At 39.7% G+C, this 17,227-nt stretch overlaps 1 protein-coding gene across 3 annotated transcripts in view; it reads right to left on the reverse strand.

Moving 5' to 3' along the window:
* Positions 1-17,227, reverse strand: part of GALNT11 (polypeptide N-acetylgalactosaminyltransferase 11) — a 48,770-nt gene that overhangs the window by 8,336 nt on the left and 23,207 nt on the right. For all 3 annotated transcript variants that reach the window (XM_027648502.1, XM_027648504.1, XM_027648503.1), the window contains exons 5-10: positions 14,930-15,055; positions 13,104-13,353; positions 10,949-11,066; positions 8,957-9,109; positions 6,371-6,589; positions 3,189-3,293 (exon numbers count right to left, since the gene is read on the reverse strand). In XM_027648502.1, coding sequence (XP_027504303.1) covers positions 3,189-3,293; positions 6,371-6,589; positions 8,957-9,109; positions 10,949-11,066; positions 13,104-13,353; positions 14,930-15,055 — 971 coding nt within the window. The remainder of the gene's footprint in view (positions 1-3,188; positions 3,294-6,370; positions 6,590-8,956; positions 9,110-10,948; positions 11,067-13,103; positions 13,354-14,929; positions 15,056-17,227) is intronic.

Consider the following 17,227-nt stretch of genomic DNA (forward strand, 5'->3'; position numbering starts at 1 on the left):
CATGCAAAAGAGAGTTTACAACACAGAAAGTAAAGCTAAAGAGTCAGAGAAGTGTACCTAAAAACAAACAGTAGAAAAAAAATCCACATAATTCAGTGGACTTGAAGAGCAGATTTTTTGGAACAGGAACTTGGCTTTAAGCATTTCAGTCAGGATGGTGGCACAGGCACACATTATCTACATGACAAGTCCAATCTTCTTTTAGCTGTTACATCACTAACACCCCTCACTAGTTAGCCCTGTGTTGGCCTCATGCTTCACTCCAAAAACCTTGGGTTTGGTGTTCTTTGATGCTTCTCTTCCAAGTTTGTCAGTAAGTATTTCTACTCCTCCTTTAGGGTAGGATCTATCCCAAAGCCTGCTTCAGCATCCTTGATTCCTAATAAACCACCCAAATAACCCTGGCATGATGATTTTGGGTAGAATTTCCACCACACTTTCTTCCTTCCACTTTGATATCTTGTCTTTCATTATGATCTTTCAACGCACTTAAATATTTTCTCAGTTCCTTTGACACCTAAGTTTGTGTTTTGCACTGCCTTATGCATTTGCAGTTTGGTTTCCAGAAAAAGCCCAAGCACACCACTGAATTTCAGGAGTGTGTTTACTTTGGCAATCTTGGCAGTTCCTCCACATGACTTCTCTTCAAGTACAAAATTTCTCATTCCATGTTAGTCTTCTGTTTGTGAAATTCACAATTTTTCTGCTTCTTCTGTCACTTCAAACCTCTGTTCTGTAAGATCCCATCACCTCTTCTACTTGTGCTATTTCTAACATGATTTTCATCCCTTTTTCCTAAATTTGTGTTCAGCACCCAGCATTATCCCAGGCTGAGTAATTCCTTTGCAGTTAAGCATTCAAATTTTCATTATAAGTTAGACAAAATTTTTTCATGTATTTTTTAGATGCATCACCTTTCTGAGAACCACTTCATTCTTTTTTCTTTCTGTATCAAAAAGATGAATGGAATGTCACTGTCACATCAAACCCTAGAAAATAGGATGGTGTGATGTGCTTGACTCAATGATGATCATCTAAGTCAACTTCAATGAAAAGTATCACTCATAATTCTGATACAATTGAAAGTTACACAATATCTGTTATTTCTTTTAAATCCAGGAGTTAAGTGAGGACACTATGAAGGCCAGAGAATACAAGGCAAGCATAAACTAAAGGCAAAACAGACTTGCTTGTGATGTCAATCTTCTAACTTCAGTGAGTCTGGTCAGCTCTCACATGCATTCACCAGACCCAGCACAGGCCTTCTCAGGACAAAGGCACGAACCAGATGGTTCCAGAGCAAAACCAGCTGAAAATGCCAGTGAGTTAAGTGAAACAACAGCTAAAAGCTTCCAATAGTCAGAAAGTTTCTTGCTATTTTTATAAGCAGAAGCTGTTAAATAAGTGTGTCATCTTTCTCTACATTGTTCTTATGTATCTATAGCAAGATTGTTCACGGAGATATGACAGAAAGCTGGCTGAATGCACTCTGGGGATTTATTAGGAGAACAAAATAAGTCTAATGGCAGAAAAACATAGTGTTGGTTGACATACTTGGTTGGAGAACAAAATTGTGGAACAAGATAGCACAGTCAGTTTTTTTATGAGAACTAATGGCTAAATTTACCACTAGTAAAATAGATTCATGAGAAAAGAAGCCAAATATCAACAATCAGAGCACAAATTTCTCTTTGTCAGAACCAAAAGGCTAACTGAAGGTTGTCTTTGGGAGGAAAAAAAAAAAAATCAGAAAAAAGTTTTGATAAAGAAAAACAACAGACTTCTTCCTCCAGCCATGTGGCACTTCACTATGAAAAATACTGCAGGAAGGAGAAGGGAAACATAACTGTGTGGACATCATCCACAGGCAGTCATTTTTGCTTTCTTGCCCACAACCTGAATGGCTCAGAAAGCAGCATCACAGCTTTGGCACAGTAAATGTGCAATCAGTGATGCCCATCAGTTGCTATTACATGTACACAGTCCTTATATTTAAAAGACTTGCTGACTGTCTTACAGCTAATGGAATAGACCCCATAGCAAAACCTTCATTCCCATTCCAGCTTTAATTAATTCACCCTTAACACAGGGACCCACAATTTGGTCATAGTGATGATTACTCGGGGTTCTGAAGTACAGGGATGTATTCCTTGCTCCTGCCTGACAACTGGAACTTAAGGCCACGTGCCTAGAGCCACCCACACTTATTTTGACACTGGCAAACACCCCTCACACTGGTGAGGCTACAGGTAGCACAGTAGTACAGAAAGTCCCATCAGGTGACAAAGCACACAGCACTTTGTTGGGACTATCACAAATCACTCTGCTTCTACTGCTCCCGTTTCCATATCCTGGAAACTCCTACCCATTTCATAAGGTATCAAGTTAGTCCAGCACAACCCACCTTTAGTTAAGCTATGCTGCATTACTTCCTGCTCCATTTATTTTGTCTTTAATTAGTTTTCTCCTTAGATGCGAGCTAGTTTTTAGACTTGGGTCCCACGGGCTCCTAAATCATAATGTTCTCAGTGTAGTTCTTAGCTAGTTAGAAGTCTTTATGATATTAGCTGAAGATCTCTCTACCCTGGAGACTGTTTATCCAAGTCTTGAATTTCTGTTGCCTGAAAGAAGTGAAATAGCAAAGGCTTCATGTAGTAATACAAAAATTCTCATTACGTTTTCATATCCATCCCTAACTAATCCCCAGATCAGAAATTCACCTGCAGACAAAGAATTTTCTATGTTCCTTCTATTTAAGGACAACAACACATCATTCATTCACCCCACACTACAGCCACTCCAGGAGCAGAGGGCTAGTTCTACAGTGCACAAAGATGAGCAGGGCAGGAAAAGGCTGCTTTAAATCCCAGTATGAGGAACTGACTGAAAGAGCTGCTACAAATTCTGAAGTGCAAATCAGTGGATTATGAACTCATCAGGAGCCACTAAAGGACAGTCTTCAGCCACATAAGAGATTCACACCACAAAGACAGGAGATATCCAACACTTGGCATTAGTAGGAGCAGCAAGCTCCCCAGTGTCCTTGGCCACCCTTGTGGTTTGAACCACCCTCTGAAATCAGCCTGTCTGCTGATGAGATGTTATTCCAGGGCATTTTGCCAGCAGGAAAACATAGTAGTAGTTTCTAAGATGTGAATCACTATTCCATATAATGAGGAACACCATACCTGGTTTTGATCGTTGTAGTCACATTCCCGAACCACCACCAGGCCTCCTTTCTGACTTGGGTGGCCCTGGGCAACCAGGCATTTGTTGGTTTGGAGGTGATACAACTGTGAAAGGAAAACAGTTTGATGGACAGAGTGAGCAACAAACATCATATACCAAAGGGTGATGCTCTGGAAGCTCTAGAACTCAGTGTTCCCAAAAAAAACCAACCAAACCTTCCAATTGGGGAGGGGGGGGGAAAGATTTTAAAAAAAAAAAAAACACATTCTGTTTTTCAGACAATTTGGAGAAAAAAAGATGCATTAAACAGTTCCAATTTGCTTTCTAATTACATCAAGATTTCCCTCTCTGGTACAAGTGCAGTACCCACAGACTGGCTCAGCACATGCTGGCTGTACTCTGTCAAGTTTCTTTCCCCTCATCAGTCTCCATGGAATTCTCAGGTCCCAGATACTCTGCTCAGGAAAATCAACTGTACTTTATAAACTACATTTTACTACAGTTTAGTTTAAACATAATTCTCCTCCTACAGCCTCTCTTCACGAAGCAGGAGAAAGAAGAAGGAATTGCTGTGATACAAACAACTTCAGAGACTTACGCTGTTTACAAATTGATTTTCAAGAGCTTTTAGGCAACTGAAAAGCCACAGTTATGAGCTAAGTATTTTAATGATGAATCAGGGAAGAAGAGAACATTTTACAAACACCCAAATGCTTATTTTTGCTCGAATGCCCTACCTAGTCCGATTTGGGCAATGATGCCCACCTTAAAAGACACCAGGACATTTTCCACAGAGATTAAAGATTAGGTTATCCCTATTACAACAGTCAAAAACCATGAAGATCTTAATGTATCCCCACAGAGGTATTCAGGGAGACAAAACAACTCTAATTCTGGCTTTAAGTTACAGACATGCCCTGAACTAACCGGTGGCCAGCAGAACACCTCTTTTCAGCCTGATTGTTTTTCTTCCCCTGACATGGTGGGGGATCAGGCTCTTCAGGCTGCAATCACTGACTGAACATCTCAAAGTGGGAGATGGCAGGGCCCCAGGTCTGCCAGCCACATTAAAAATAACTATTTCCAATCTGAAGCTGAATGTAGAGGAAAAAAAGAATTTACTGCCCTGAACTCAAGGCCAGGCTGATTAACTGGCCTGCTGTGTCTTATTATGAAGACATCCATAGCTGTCCTGGCATTTCTATTGACTCCACGGATTTTTAGAAACCAAAAGGCACTTCCAGTAATAAAAAGAACAAACTGCTCAGTCACGTGACAGCACGAACTAGCACAAATACCAAATAGTATTCTTCACTAAACATCATTTCTGGAAACAGCTGTCCCAAGGCACATCAACAGTTGCCTCAAGTGCACCATGTTTCTCCTGTTCCCTACACACATCTGAAACAAATTACACAAAAAATCCTTCTAAGTAACATTTCCTTACACCCCAGAGACTTGTAGGACAGATCTCATCATTCCTCACTCAACAGAAGGCTTTCAAACCATACAGCTACATGAGTTTTATAAGCTTTTTGTCCTTGTTTTTATTGGCCGTGGTGACCAGCGTTTGATAGCACCGGTAAGAACTGTCACCATTTGTGATCATTACAGTCCTTCCCAGCTTGTCAAACCAGCACTTATCTCTGGCCCAACTAGTTTTTGAGAATAAACTAAGATTTGGAGCGATTCCTCCCAAATCCTAAAGAGTCTGGCTCGCAGTGGTGACACTGGCTGATCGTTCTGTTCCTTGCAGGCATCTGGAAATAGTTTACACAACCATCAGAGCCAAAGCTGACTCCCTCATACAATGCTGGGTATAATTCTTGAACCCCAGAGAACCAAGCCAAAGAGCTACATTTTTCTGTGTCTTGTCCCCACTTCTTAAAGGGTGCACCAAACTTTTCTCAAAATTAAACCATGGTAAATAACTGCTAGGAAGATTTACCCTTAAGTGTTGCTGAAGTATTCAGATCCCTCAAGTAGTCTCCCCCACATCAACAATTCCTCAGTTAACTTTCTGTCTGAATGAAAGCAGAAAGCTATTAAATTTAAAAAAGAATAAAAAAGAGAGAAAAAAAGGTCTGACTAGGGGAGTAACAGCACTCAACAACCAGGGAAATCAGCCCACTGTATCAGTTTTATTTAGGGAAACTACATGTTTGCCCTAATAAATAACTTGACAGCTTGGCTGGGATATTACAACAAAAATACTGCACAAATAGTGGACTCCCAACAGCTGTTTCCAAGCAAAAAATATAATAATGTCAATAGGTTCTGCATGAACTCAGGTCCTCCAGACTGAAACTACTTGCAGAACCAGCAACTGTCAGCAGCTACTGCAGCCTGTGTCCCCTGTGGAGACATCACTATTTAGTGCTTCCAACCCCTGAGCTAACAGGGAACCCGATATCCATAACCTGCATGCACATGAAACAGCTTATTCCAAGGTTTTCCCTTTCACAGAGAAGACATCAAGAAAGTTGTCTTGGATTTGAAGCTACCCATTATTTTTGGGAGGCACAGAAAGCACACAGCAGGTGACTTTGACACCGGAGAGAACAGCTTCAACGGTTTGCTGGCTTTGCCTGCATATAAACCCATAAGCAAAGGTGTCAGGGCTAAGGCATGAATTGATTTTCTTCATGAATACACAAAAATTCTCTCTTCATTTCTACTTTGAAGAAAAAAAAAAAAAAAGGAGAAAAACCTCATTTTTCATTCATTATCTAACAGTGAAGAACAGAAAAGCCATCAGCAGCCTCAGATGCAAATGTTCACCTTTGCAGAAAATTACCCAGTAAAAGCAATGAGTTTGGAAACTAATTACATTGTACTCTTATCACAAACCAACAGAGCATGAGTATTTGAGTCCAAATTTCTCTCTATCCAAATCCATCTTCAGAACCAACAGCCATGAAAGCATATTCTAAAGACAGCAAAACTTTATAACTCAGAGCTTCTGGGTAAGAAACCTCATTGAACAGTATCTAGTCTGAGGATGACCTGAAATACAGATCAGAGTGAAATCCTGACAAAAATCCTGTTACTTTCAAGACAGCTTGTTGCAAAGTTAGAACTCTATGGAAAAAGACTATTTTTGTTGTATTTGAGCAAATCTTTAAGAATCTTGAAATAATTAACACACATTAAGTCAGTTATTTAAGAAAGTTTCTCTTACCCTTCCACGCTGGATTACTTTTGGTCGTTTCTGTGCTCTATTAATAAAAACTGGCTGTGGGGCTTTGGCATTGGGCCCAGATATTTGCATCTCAGGGTAGATATTATCTAGATACCACTTAAATGACCTGCAGTTCAATCTTTTTCTCAGTTCTACACGGTCGGTAATATTTCCGTAGTTCCTCATCCTTAGCTCAGGTCTCAAAGCAAAATACTGCTCCTGTATTTAAGAGAAACAGGTGGGGGAAAAGAGAGAACTTTAGATTAGTGATCACCACTGGCAGTAAAGGCATCCTGGAGTTATTAAGTCAGAAAAAGATGCATATACCACCATCAGCCTCATCTGACAGAGGTTTCTTGAAATTATTTTGATTGTTCAATGGATTGTTTTCATTGTTGTGGTATCTGACCATATTTTGTCTTCCACAGCTTCAAGCCCTCCAACTTTGCAAGTGATCAGGGCAAACCCACTCCATATCAGAACAGACCTATAAATGGGATTACCTTGTGAAGTTCAGTGGGCCCACGTCCCTATTCATGTGAAGAATCAGAACTATCACCTGGGCTTTCTCTGAAACCCAGTTTTTCCTCATTCATCTGCATCATCTCCAGAAAGGCTCCCACAAAGTTTTTTTTCACATTCTATTTTATGATTATACTCAGAATCTTACAGGTTAGGCAAAGACAGATTACGATTCCAGCTCAATCTTATGTGCTGTTTGACTCTAATGCAGAGACAATGGGGACAAGCAGGAGCTCATGAATGTACAACATGGCACCGATACTGTCACCAAAACTAGAAGAAAAATCTCCTTGTAGAGTCTTTAATTCCAGATAGATTTACAGAACTTATAGAAAAGGCACTGTATTTGCACATTAACTTGTTTACTAGATATTACTTAGAATTCAGTTTTCAGGGCACTGAACTATGGTATTTTGTTGGATTAATTTCTTGGAGACACCTGGATTTCACTTACCATCATGTGGCTCTGACAGGTTTCAATTACCTCCTGCTATCTCTGATATTCAGATGACAGACAGCATCATCTCTGGACAAATTACACACCTGTCCTTATCAAGACCTTCAAGCTTTTGGATTTGCCTGATGCATCACTGCTATTTTAACAGTAGAGGAAGTGGGAGCTTTAAGTACATTGGACTGTTGGCCAGCTCTGAGGAAATCTAGAGACAGACTGGAACATCACTATCAGAAATTGATCTGCTTTAAAAAGTAGCTCTGCTATTCCAATTCCCTCTTTCCTGGTTAAAGTTCAAATTTTAGTATCCTACCTTTTATATGCTATTTATTACCACTGTAGACATGAACTTACTTCTACATTTTGCTTTTGACAGTTATGAAAGTTTTGCTGTACCACCTCTATTATGCAATTTCATTTACTAAATACTGATATTTGCTCTTTGCTGCAAAACAGATCCTTCAAGTCTTATCTTTGTACTATTCATCAGTAGATTGCTTCGGTATATTATACTGGTCCTAAATGTTTGTATTATACTTATAAAAACAGAAATATTTCCAGGTTTGTCCTCCATACATAAAATCTGTCACAGTGACGGGTCTCTGGCAACCATCAGAGAATCAGACTAGAAACAGCTGGAAACATTCAGGACACAAATCTGTGATAAGAGACTGCTAGAATCAGCAGTTCAAGTCCCTGCTGCATAAAGCAGTATTAGCTGGAAATTATAACAAACAATCAAGTCCAAGCTTCAGAGAAAGCCATCATTAATCACGAAAGAACAACTGTGCCCAGACACCAGTAAAAGGGAAAGTGATAGATCAAACCTACCAATGCATTACAGAGATGGAGAATGGAGATAAAAAATTAATGGGCTCTAATAGATTCCTTGAACTGATGGAACATCAAGATGAAGGATGGAGTTTGAAACATCAACCTCTAAAGAATATAAAATTAATAAAAATAAAACATTGTCTCGTATAGAAATTGTAGGGACCACAGGAGCTGACCACACAGCAAATCCTGTGGTCTCAGAGGGCAAAATGTCATCAAGTATCCCAGAGATATGGGCTTCACAAACACTTGATTTATGCTCAAAAGCATCAGTATCAAAATCTGAAGGGATGGAAAGAATACACTTGCCCTCGAATCCAGAATTCCATCTTGTTTGCTCTTCCAGGGCAAGACAGACTAAGAATCTGTTGCTAAGTACAACAGAAAGCAAACAAGCAGCCAACAAAATCCCTGTCTCACCATCATGGAAAGTACCTGAAGGCACATGGCAGTCAGTACATGGCCACATAACACTGATTTGGACACAAAGCAATGCAGACCTTACAAGAGCTCATTCATCATCTTTTATTTCACTAAAGAGCCACAAAACCAAATGTCCTGCAAGCAGTAAAGTAACAGGGAGGAGCACTCAAAAGCCAAATGACAATCCTACAGAATTTAGGAATTCCTGTCAAAACTAACATTAGGAAATCAGAATACAGAAAGAAAACCTCATTAGAGGTGTAGCAGATCCCACTGTGACACAGCCCTTTGACAAACAAGCCAGTTAACAACCAGTAAATAGCCTTATTTCATGACCTGGAATTGTCTCTTACCTTGTATTCATCCATCCACACATGTGCCAGCCTCAGTGAGTTATGAGCCATAGTATCCTGTCCCCCTGGTGAGCCATAGGGACGCCTTTTCCGGAAAATGTGTCCCACCCTGGAGCAGGGGATGATCAGAAGTCTTCCACCACACATCCAGATCTGTCCACACAGAAGCAGAACATACCTCATTGTTCCATTGCTCACTACCTCCTGCCCTTCTAGGGATACTTCAGTAGGGTTACACATTATGGCAGGTGTCAGCAATGTTGTCCTACTTGTCAATTTTTCTGACAAACTAAATTTATCAGATCTTCATGTTAAAAAAGACTATTTTTGTCACCTCATCGCACTTTCCACATAACACACATTTTCTTTCCAAGAAACAAACAGAATATTTTCTAAAATCTTATGCTCTAGGAACCTATCAGAAGACACTGAAATACATGGGGCTAGGATTCAACTTGCAGATTAAGTTCCCTAAACTGATTTACCTACATGAAAATTGTCCACAGTTTTGTGATAGATAACAAAGATAGTCAGTGTATCATCAAGGGAGCCTGGAGAGCTCTCCAACTAAGTAGGAGTACTTATTTGACACAGTTGTTTGTTTCTGTGCAGAATATGGGAATTTAGAAACACTGTTCCCACCGAGATGCCACATTCAGGAGTCTTAATCCAGCTACATGGCACCAGAGATCCACTTTTTTTTTTTTTTTTTTTTTACACTCTACTTCCATTTCTTTTTTAAAATTTCTTTTTAAACTTCAGCTTCCAGCAAATTACCATCACTGGCCCTTTGATGAACTCACATGTTCTCCAATCTCAGAAAATCTCCTCATGTTAGCAGTTTATAATCAAGTCACTTTTAAAACTCCTCCTAGATAAGATAAAGACTCAACTTCTTTACAAATCTCCCCCAGGGAGTCAGGAGCTTCCAGAAGTTATAAAACTCTCTGAATGTACTCCAGTTTTTCAAAGCCCTTTTTATTGAAACTGTGCATTACAAGGTAAAAACAATAATCTCCTCAAACTCCACACACTTCTACTCAGATGCCTAATAACTATATTGTGTACTGAAAATTGAAAGATTTTATATACTCCTTTAAAATCACTCAAATTTATGAAATTCCAGTTATTTGTGAACTCTAATCTTGATTTCTCTAATGACCCAATTTGACAGATTTCTCTAAAGTTTTGAGAGGTGTGTGTTTGGTTTTGGGTTGGTTTTTTTTTATGCTAACTTCACTCTTTAATCCTCTTTTCATATTTGTCATGATAGAGTATCATTTTCAGGCAGATTCCTGTCAAACCTGTTGATGAATCCACTTCACAACAGTGAAAAGATAAACATGACAATGAGCACAAAGAGTTGTTTTTCATTTCATTCTCATCAGGGAAGATGAGATAAAATACAGGAAGCCCAGTGAAGCATCACTTTCAAATCTTGTCATTATGACTCTCATTATTTTTCCAGCCAAGCTGACTCCTCTACATGACTCTTAATTTAGTCCTAGAAAAATTTATATTTCCAGGCCCTCAAAAAGGAGGTTGAAATGTCTAAAAAGCCTCACAGATGCCTAAGAAAATATACTAAGTTTACATATTATCAACATTGCTGTGGGCCACACATCTCTAACCAGCTTGTGAAATTCATCAGACATTGCTTATAAACACATTTCAAAACTGGCCATGATTATACTTTTCTTATGCTTCTCTATAGCTATGATGAAACACTCAAACAAAAGAAAAAGCCAAAAACATTCAACTACAGAACTCAAGGTCCTCTTTAATCCTCCCATTAAAACTTAACTTGAAGTTAAGGAAAATTGCCTTTATTAATCACAAAGGCAATTTCCACGTGCCGAAGGCATCCTTCCCGGGAACAAAAGTACCAATTTCTTTTCAAGTCCCTATTCCAGTGCCAAAGACACTGGGTACAGGGAAGGGAGGCAGCAGGACACTGAGGTTCACACTCCAGTGCAGGTAAAAGCTGATTACCCGAAAAGATATTTCCAGGTTTTCTCCTCCCCAGATGTCCATGCCACTGTCATACTGCCCCAGCTCATTGAAGTACTCACGGTCCATGGCAAACAGGCCTCCAGCCATAGTAGGGGACCTAAAAAGGACCATTGAAAGAAGTTCATTTTCTTTTAGAGAAAAAAACAACCCAGTAATTTTTGTTGAATCTGCTAGTCCCAAAGCTCAAATTTAAATCTACATAAACACAGTTTAGACCCTTCAGACACCAGAAATCATCAGATGGCAGTTCTAGTTTCAAAACACTTTCAAAAGTAGATCTGTAAGTGGTATTTGTGATCTTCCATTACTCCAATATCTATTTCTTTATAGGGTGAGCTTGAGGAAAAAGGGATAGGACAGGGAAAGAGGAACAAAACAACAAAACCCCAAAACCCAATGAACCAAGACCAAACCAAAATTAAAATACAGCAAAAAGTAACAGCTAAGTTCATCAAGTTTTCTACAGTGAAACGTAGGAGCTGCCTTTAATTAGCTCTGTCTTTACCACAGGCTATTGTCCCCTACAGTTACAAACATGTACATTTGCACACATTGTTGTGTTCCTCCCCCTCTCACAGAGGCCAATTATACAGATCAGGACTGACTGAACTGCAGAAAGAGCAGAATCCATAATAAAAGAGTATAAAAAAAAGAGTGAACCCACTAGATCAATATGATAGTTGGAACATACAATGGGCTGGAAACTGGGTTTTTTTCATCCTTGGTAACAAACCTCTGTGATGAAACCAGGTCTAGGTCAAGATTTCTTTGCTTGTTCTCCCACAATTTTCTACTACAGTTTTTGTCACTTTAAAACCCGATTTGAAAGATTGCTCTCAATTTTCCACCCCAACACCAAAATATTTCTTTATGAAGGTCTCTAAAATGCAAAACTTTTTATTTGATGGAAAACCATTTTCAAAGGTTAAACAGCAAGCCAGCTCCTTCTTCAAAGTAGGCAAAGACCTTTAAGTAGAAAAAGTCACTTTCATACTCAGAAAATGGCATCTTTTCAGATGATTACACTCACTTCAACTATAAAGTTCTCTGCCTCGACCATGGGAGTTTTTCCTAAAAGTGAGCTAAAGGAATGCAACAACAGTGTTGACAGCAGAGAACCCTGTGCTGGAACTGCTTTGTCAGCCTGAAATTCTCTTCACTTACAAGCTAAGGAAAGAGAATGAGAGGTGAGAACATGCCCAATTTCTGATTCAACTGGAAAATCTTACAGAAATACCACATTATCCACAAGGAGTCAGTTTGTAAATGAGGTGACATTCCTCCACCTCACAAACCTGAATTTTGTACTGAGGTCAACACCTGCAACTAGAAAAAGCATCATCAGCCTCCTGATGTTGCTGTAGCAGCACTGGCCCTTCTCATGAAGAGATTCACTCTGGGACAGCTTCTACTCTTGTGTCTCAACCATATCTGTCTGCTGCTAAAAAAGCCTGCTGACACTGCTTTATACCAGCTACATGTCCCCTAAGAACCAGATGTTGCCAGATCTGTACAGGTGAGGCAGTCATCAATGGTTAAAAGATTAAGGAAGGTAACTTTCAAGTCCTAGTGTTAAGTTTTACCAAGAGTATTGTTTCAGAATAACTCTCAAAAGATGCCTAACACAAATTCCTATTACCACAAACAGAGATTTTCCCAATGTAGTAATTCTTTAGCATTCCATCACAGAAATTATAGAGTCTGTACTAGTGGGATATGCAGGCACTCCTAGCACAAACACAGTACCAAAACTGTCATTAAGCCAAGCACATCAACAGACTGGAAACAAACATCAGTGCATAACTCAAAAGTGAAACTACTGGACAGATTTAATACTGAATATCACAAGCTCCTTAAGACTTCTATCTTCAGAAAAAGCTGAAGCATTTTTTAGAAGTATTCTTTCTTGACCTAATAGGATAGATATATCTAACTCATTATTAAATGCAAGAAATTAAACTGAAATAGGTAATAGTAACAAAAACTATTTCTAAGTAAAATAAGTCGATATTTGACAGGTTTAGGCATCTGCTTCTAAACCTGCACACCCAGGTAACACCCTGTAAGGCTTAAGAAGGGCTTCTGATCATCCATGTGTTACACAGAGCTTCACACCACGCAGGAGGAACCTTACTTGATTGGAGCAGTGGCCCCCTCGGGTCCTTCCAGTTCTGACAAAGGAACAAGATCCCATTTAAAGTGCAGGCCCCAGTTAAACCCTCCACGCACAACTGGGGATGAGCTGTAGGTCAGTGTGTCGGCACTGATGATGTCAATGACAGGGCACACCACAGTCCTGCGATCTTCTCTGATGGGAGTCAGCAGGGGCTGTAACCACATCTCATTCACCTCACAGTGACTGTCCAGGAACACCAGCACTTTCCCTACAGAGGCCAAAGCACACAAAACACAAAGATCCATGGGAACATGAAACACACACTTATGCAGCGTCCTCACCACCCTGTGTGACAGAGAGGAAGTATCTGCACTTGGAAGCTGACAAGCCAGAGACTCCACAGGGATTGGTTCAGTCACAAATGCAGAAGACAGATCCTGACTATTCACATTTAGCTATGAAGTGCTCAAGTAGTCTGTTTGTCCACTGATTAATCACCTTGGGCTCTCTTCAGATCACACCTCAGCATCCCCCAAGTTATCCCTGCAGCCAAAATCTGTGGATTTCAAATGAAGTCATTCTGAGGAACGAATCCACATTCATCCACGAAAAGGACAACATTCTGATTCCTGAATATAAAGTACCATACAGTATCTCCCCAGTTAAATAGCTCTAGAAGACTGTGGATTCATAGGACTTTAAAAGGAGAGTGAATGCCCTAAACAGGTAGACCCAAATGCACCAGCATTAGACAAAGCAACACCCATCAGTTCACATGGAAACTACCTGCCACAGTCAGTTTGATCCATGAGACACCTTCAGGTTCAGCTGGTCTAAAAAGTCATCTGCATTCTTATGACACAACATAGAATTTATATAACACTAATGTGGAAGAGATAGAAAAGGGCTTTAAAGAAAACAGTTTCAAAACATGCAAATATAAAAAGTCACCCATTAACAACAAACAGCATTTGAGTGGGCAGGGGAATGGAATTCCACCAGTTCAAAAGTGCAGTAATTCCACTTAAAATCGCACTAACTGAAATAAATTTTAGCATAGTTTGGAAATGCAAGTACAATTTTCCCCATGGATAATGCCATTACGATAATAATGAGTAAAGACCAATTAAGAGATTTATCTGCCTCTCAAAATTATTTGAGAAAGTAGCATACACTTTCTCAGATCCCAAAGAATTGAACCCAAAGCTTATTCTGGTAAAGGCGGTTTATAAAGCACCAAATGTTGTTTTTCCACTTAACACTCACTGCAACAGAAAAGCCTGTAAAAGAAATATTACAATTAGATTGGGGAATTAGAAACCAGGTTAGGGTACCTGAAAAGGGAGCAGATTCCATTTTAGAGGAAAAGTTTGCACAGAAAACAGGCAGAAAGTATTCCACAACCACAATATCTTGCCTACAGAGATGTTCCTGAGACAACATTGTCCCAGGGCAAGAATAGAGAAAAATTCTACATGGCCACACTACACTTTGTTCAATACTGGTTTTGTTTTACAATTTCACTGACCCACTCTAAAAAAGTAACCCATTTTATTAAAAGTAAATGTCTAAAGAAAAATGAAAAAAAGCAAATCAACAGCTGAGACACTCAAAATTTGGATCCAAATTTGTAGTCATTGTTTGAGATAGTGCAGAGGAAGAAAGATTTGGGATGATGCTAAGTTGTGTAGTTTAGAACGTGGCATGACATGCAGAGCTCCTACACTGGGCAAAAGTAACCACAGGTCAAACATTCAATGTCTGAAAAGCTGCACTGCAAGTAAAGAGAAGTCACACAATCAAATATTGTCAAAGTCTGCAAAGAAAAGAGAAATCAAGTGTACCTGTGGCATGAGAGGCTCCAATCATCCTTCCTCTAATCAAGCCTTCCCTCTTCTCATTTCTTACCAATTTTGTGGTTTTTGGAAGCTGAGTTTTAACATAGTCACCCAAGTCTTTCTTCAAGTCAGCTGAGGAAAGGAAAACACAAATTCAACAACAGTATAGAAATGCCTAAAGCTTTGTCTAAAGTACCAAGATGTTTAGCCCAAAATGGGCCATAATCTTGATCAAAAAGCTGCCCTGACACAGCACAGCTTCAAACCAGGAGTATCAAAAGGAGAGTCAGTCATCCCACATCCTCCACCTGCCCTCTAATTCCTTTAGTACGACATGACTCAAGTTAACTGGAACTACTGGACAATGTTAAAAGGAATTACTGCTGCTGAAAGGACAAAAAAAAAAAAAGCACTGTACAAAGAAATAGCATTTCCAAATTCTTCTCATGGTGACTGGCATTTGCAACAGAAGTAGTGATAACCATTTCATTCAGGCAAATTACTTAAATTGCTGCATTCCATCCACAAAAACAAATGCTGACGCCTTTAAAAAGCATGAAGACACCTTACATTATGTGCACCTGCTTAGCTGACAGAACAGCACATACAAAGCACAACTCACTCACAGGTGGTTGCTTTTCTAAAATCCCAAAGGATCAAAGATACTGCTGGTAGCATGTGCTTTTTGAAGGAGTGCAAAGTTCACTGAAGTCTACAGGCACTACTGCAACTTAACTAACATCAATGGCAATTTTAAGAGGAACAATACTTTTTTCACCTGAGGACAGTGGTTTCTAACATTAAAGCAGGACTACTAAAGAGAAGATGGACACATGGAGACTGAAGCAATGGAAACACAAGAAGCTTATGGAGCAACAAAGAGGAATATCAAATGAGGAAGAAAATCAAAAACCCAACTGAGGCTTCACAGAGAACCTTGGTATAGAGAAGGAGACAGACTTTCAACAGAGGATATGCTGAAATAAATATTATTCTGAAGAATGTCAGCTCAAACATTAAAGTTGCTGTTAACAAGATTAAATGCCAAAGGAATATATGTGGAAGCCAGAGCTGTGACCTTCAGGAGGAACAGGAACTTTCAGGCAGGAGACTCCCAGAAGCAATTCCAAATGTTCAGACCTCAGCCTTTGCACTGCAAGGCAGAATTGTGGATAAAGAATGAGAAGATAACACATAGTAAATATGGTGCTGGAGAATACTCTAGGACAAGGAAAAGTCTCTGGAGAGATGCAGACAGGATTCATTTGGGTCACAGGAATTCTCTCCCCTGGTCTTGAATATGACATCATATGGCAGAGACAATAGGAAAGATTTTTTTTTTGGAGAAAGACTCCCAGAAAATTGATGAAATCATCTCTAGGGGGCTACCCAAACGAGATACCCAAATACACAGGACAGAAGGATTTGCAAACCTAAAATAAAACAGTTCTTGAGTAATTCTTCACCTGATGTATTACAGCAAGAGAAAGACAGTGTAAACCTGCAGAAAACAATGGTACAGCAGAGCAGAAAAGGTCAGTTATCAAACTTGGTACTTAGGGCAGATAAGACTGCATGAAAGTGCACACAATAAAAGAGGAAATAGTTTTCCATGTGTGATGGCAAGCACAAACTTCTGATACAAAAGGGGGAAAAAAAAAATGCAAAGAGGGCACATCCATACTGGGAGCTAAACCAGGCCCAGAATGTAAGAGCCAGCAGTACCTACAGCTGACAGGCTCTCAGAGGACAGTTTTGATCAGGACAAGCCGGCATTCTGCTGGGAACTGCTCTGCCCTTGCCTGGGACTGAACACATCATGGACACCCTCAACAGGCAGTTGAGCCTCAGGCACTTTTCAGGATTTTTGCTGTTGATGGGTTTCCATGTGTCAGCTTCATGTCCACTGGGAAGACTGATAATACCCAAAAAAACTGCTTCAATACAGCTTGCCTGATAAATTTTGCTCCAAGGAGAGACTTGATCCCTTTTAGCCAGCAGACAGTCTCCAAAAATTACTTGAGGCATTATCTTCCTCTGTAACTATGTAATGAAAGCTCCTCCAAACAAAAGGACCCTAGGATGGGAGCCAGGAGTGTTATCATTTTCAAGTATTTTAAAGTACTGAGTTGCAGACAACTTGCTCCTTTTCTGTTCTTCAGTCTCTCCTTCTACACAGCAGAATGCCTCCAGTAACAGCCTTCAACATATCCTTAGGTTGATCCATAACAGGTTAAGCCTGAATCAGGGATGAAGATGTTGCACTAGAAAAAGAAATCTCACCTTGCAGGGATTGGAAAGAAA

The sequence above is a fragment of the Corapipo altera genome, unplaced genomic scaffold (genome assembly GCF_003945725.1).
Source record: "Corapipo altera isolate COAL_440 unplaced genomic scaffold, ASM394572v1 47, whole genome shotgun sequence".
In the NCBI taxonomy this organism is placed as follows: domain Eukaryota; kingdom Metazoa; phylum Chordata; class Aves; order Passeriformes; family Pipridae; genus Corapipo; species Corapipo altera.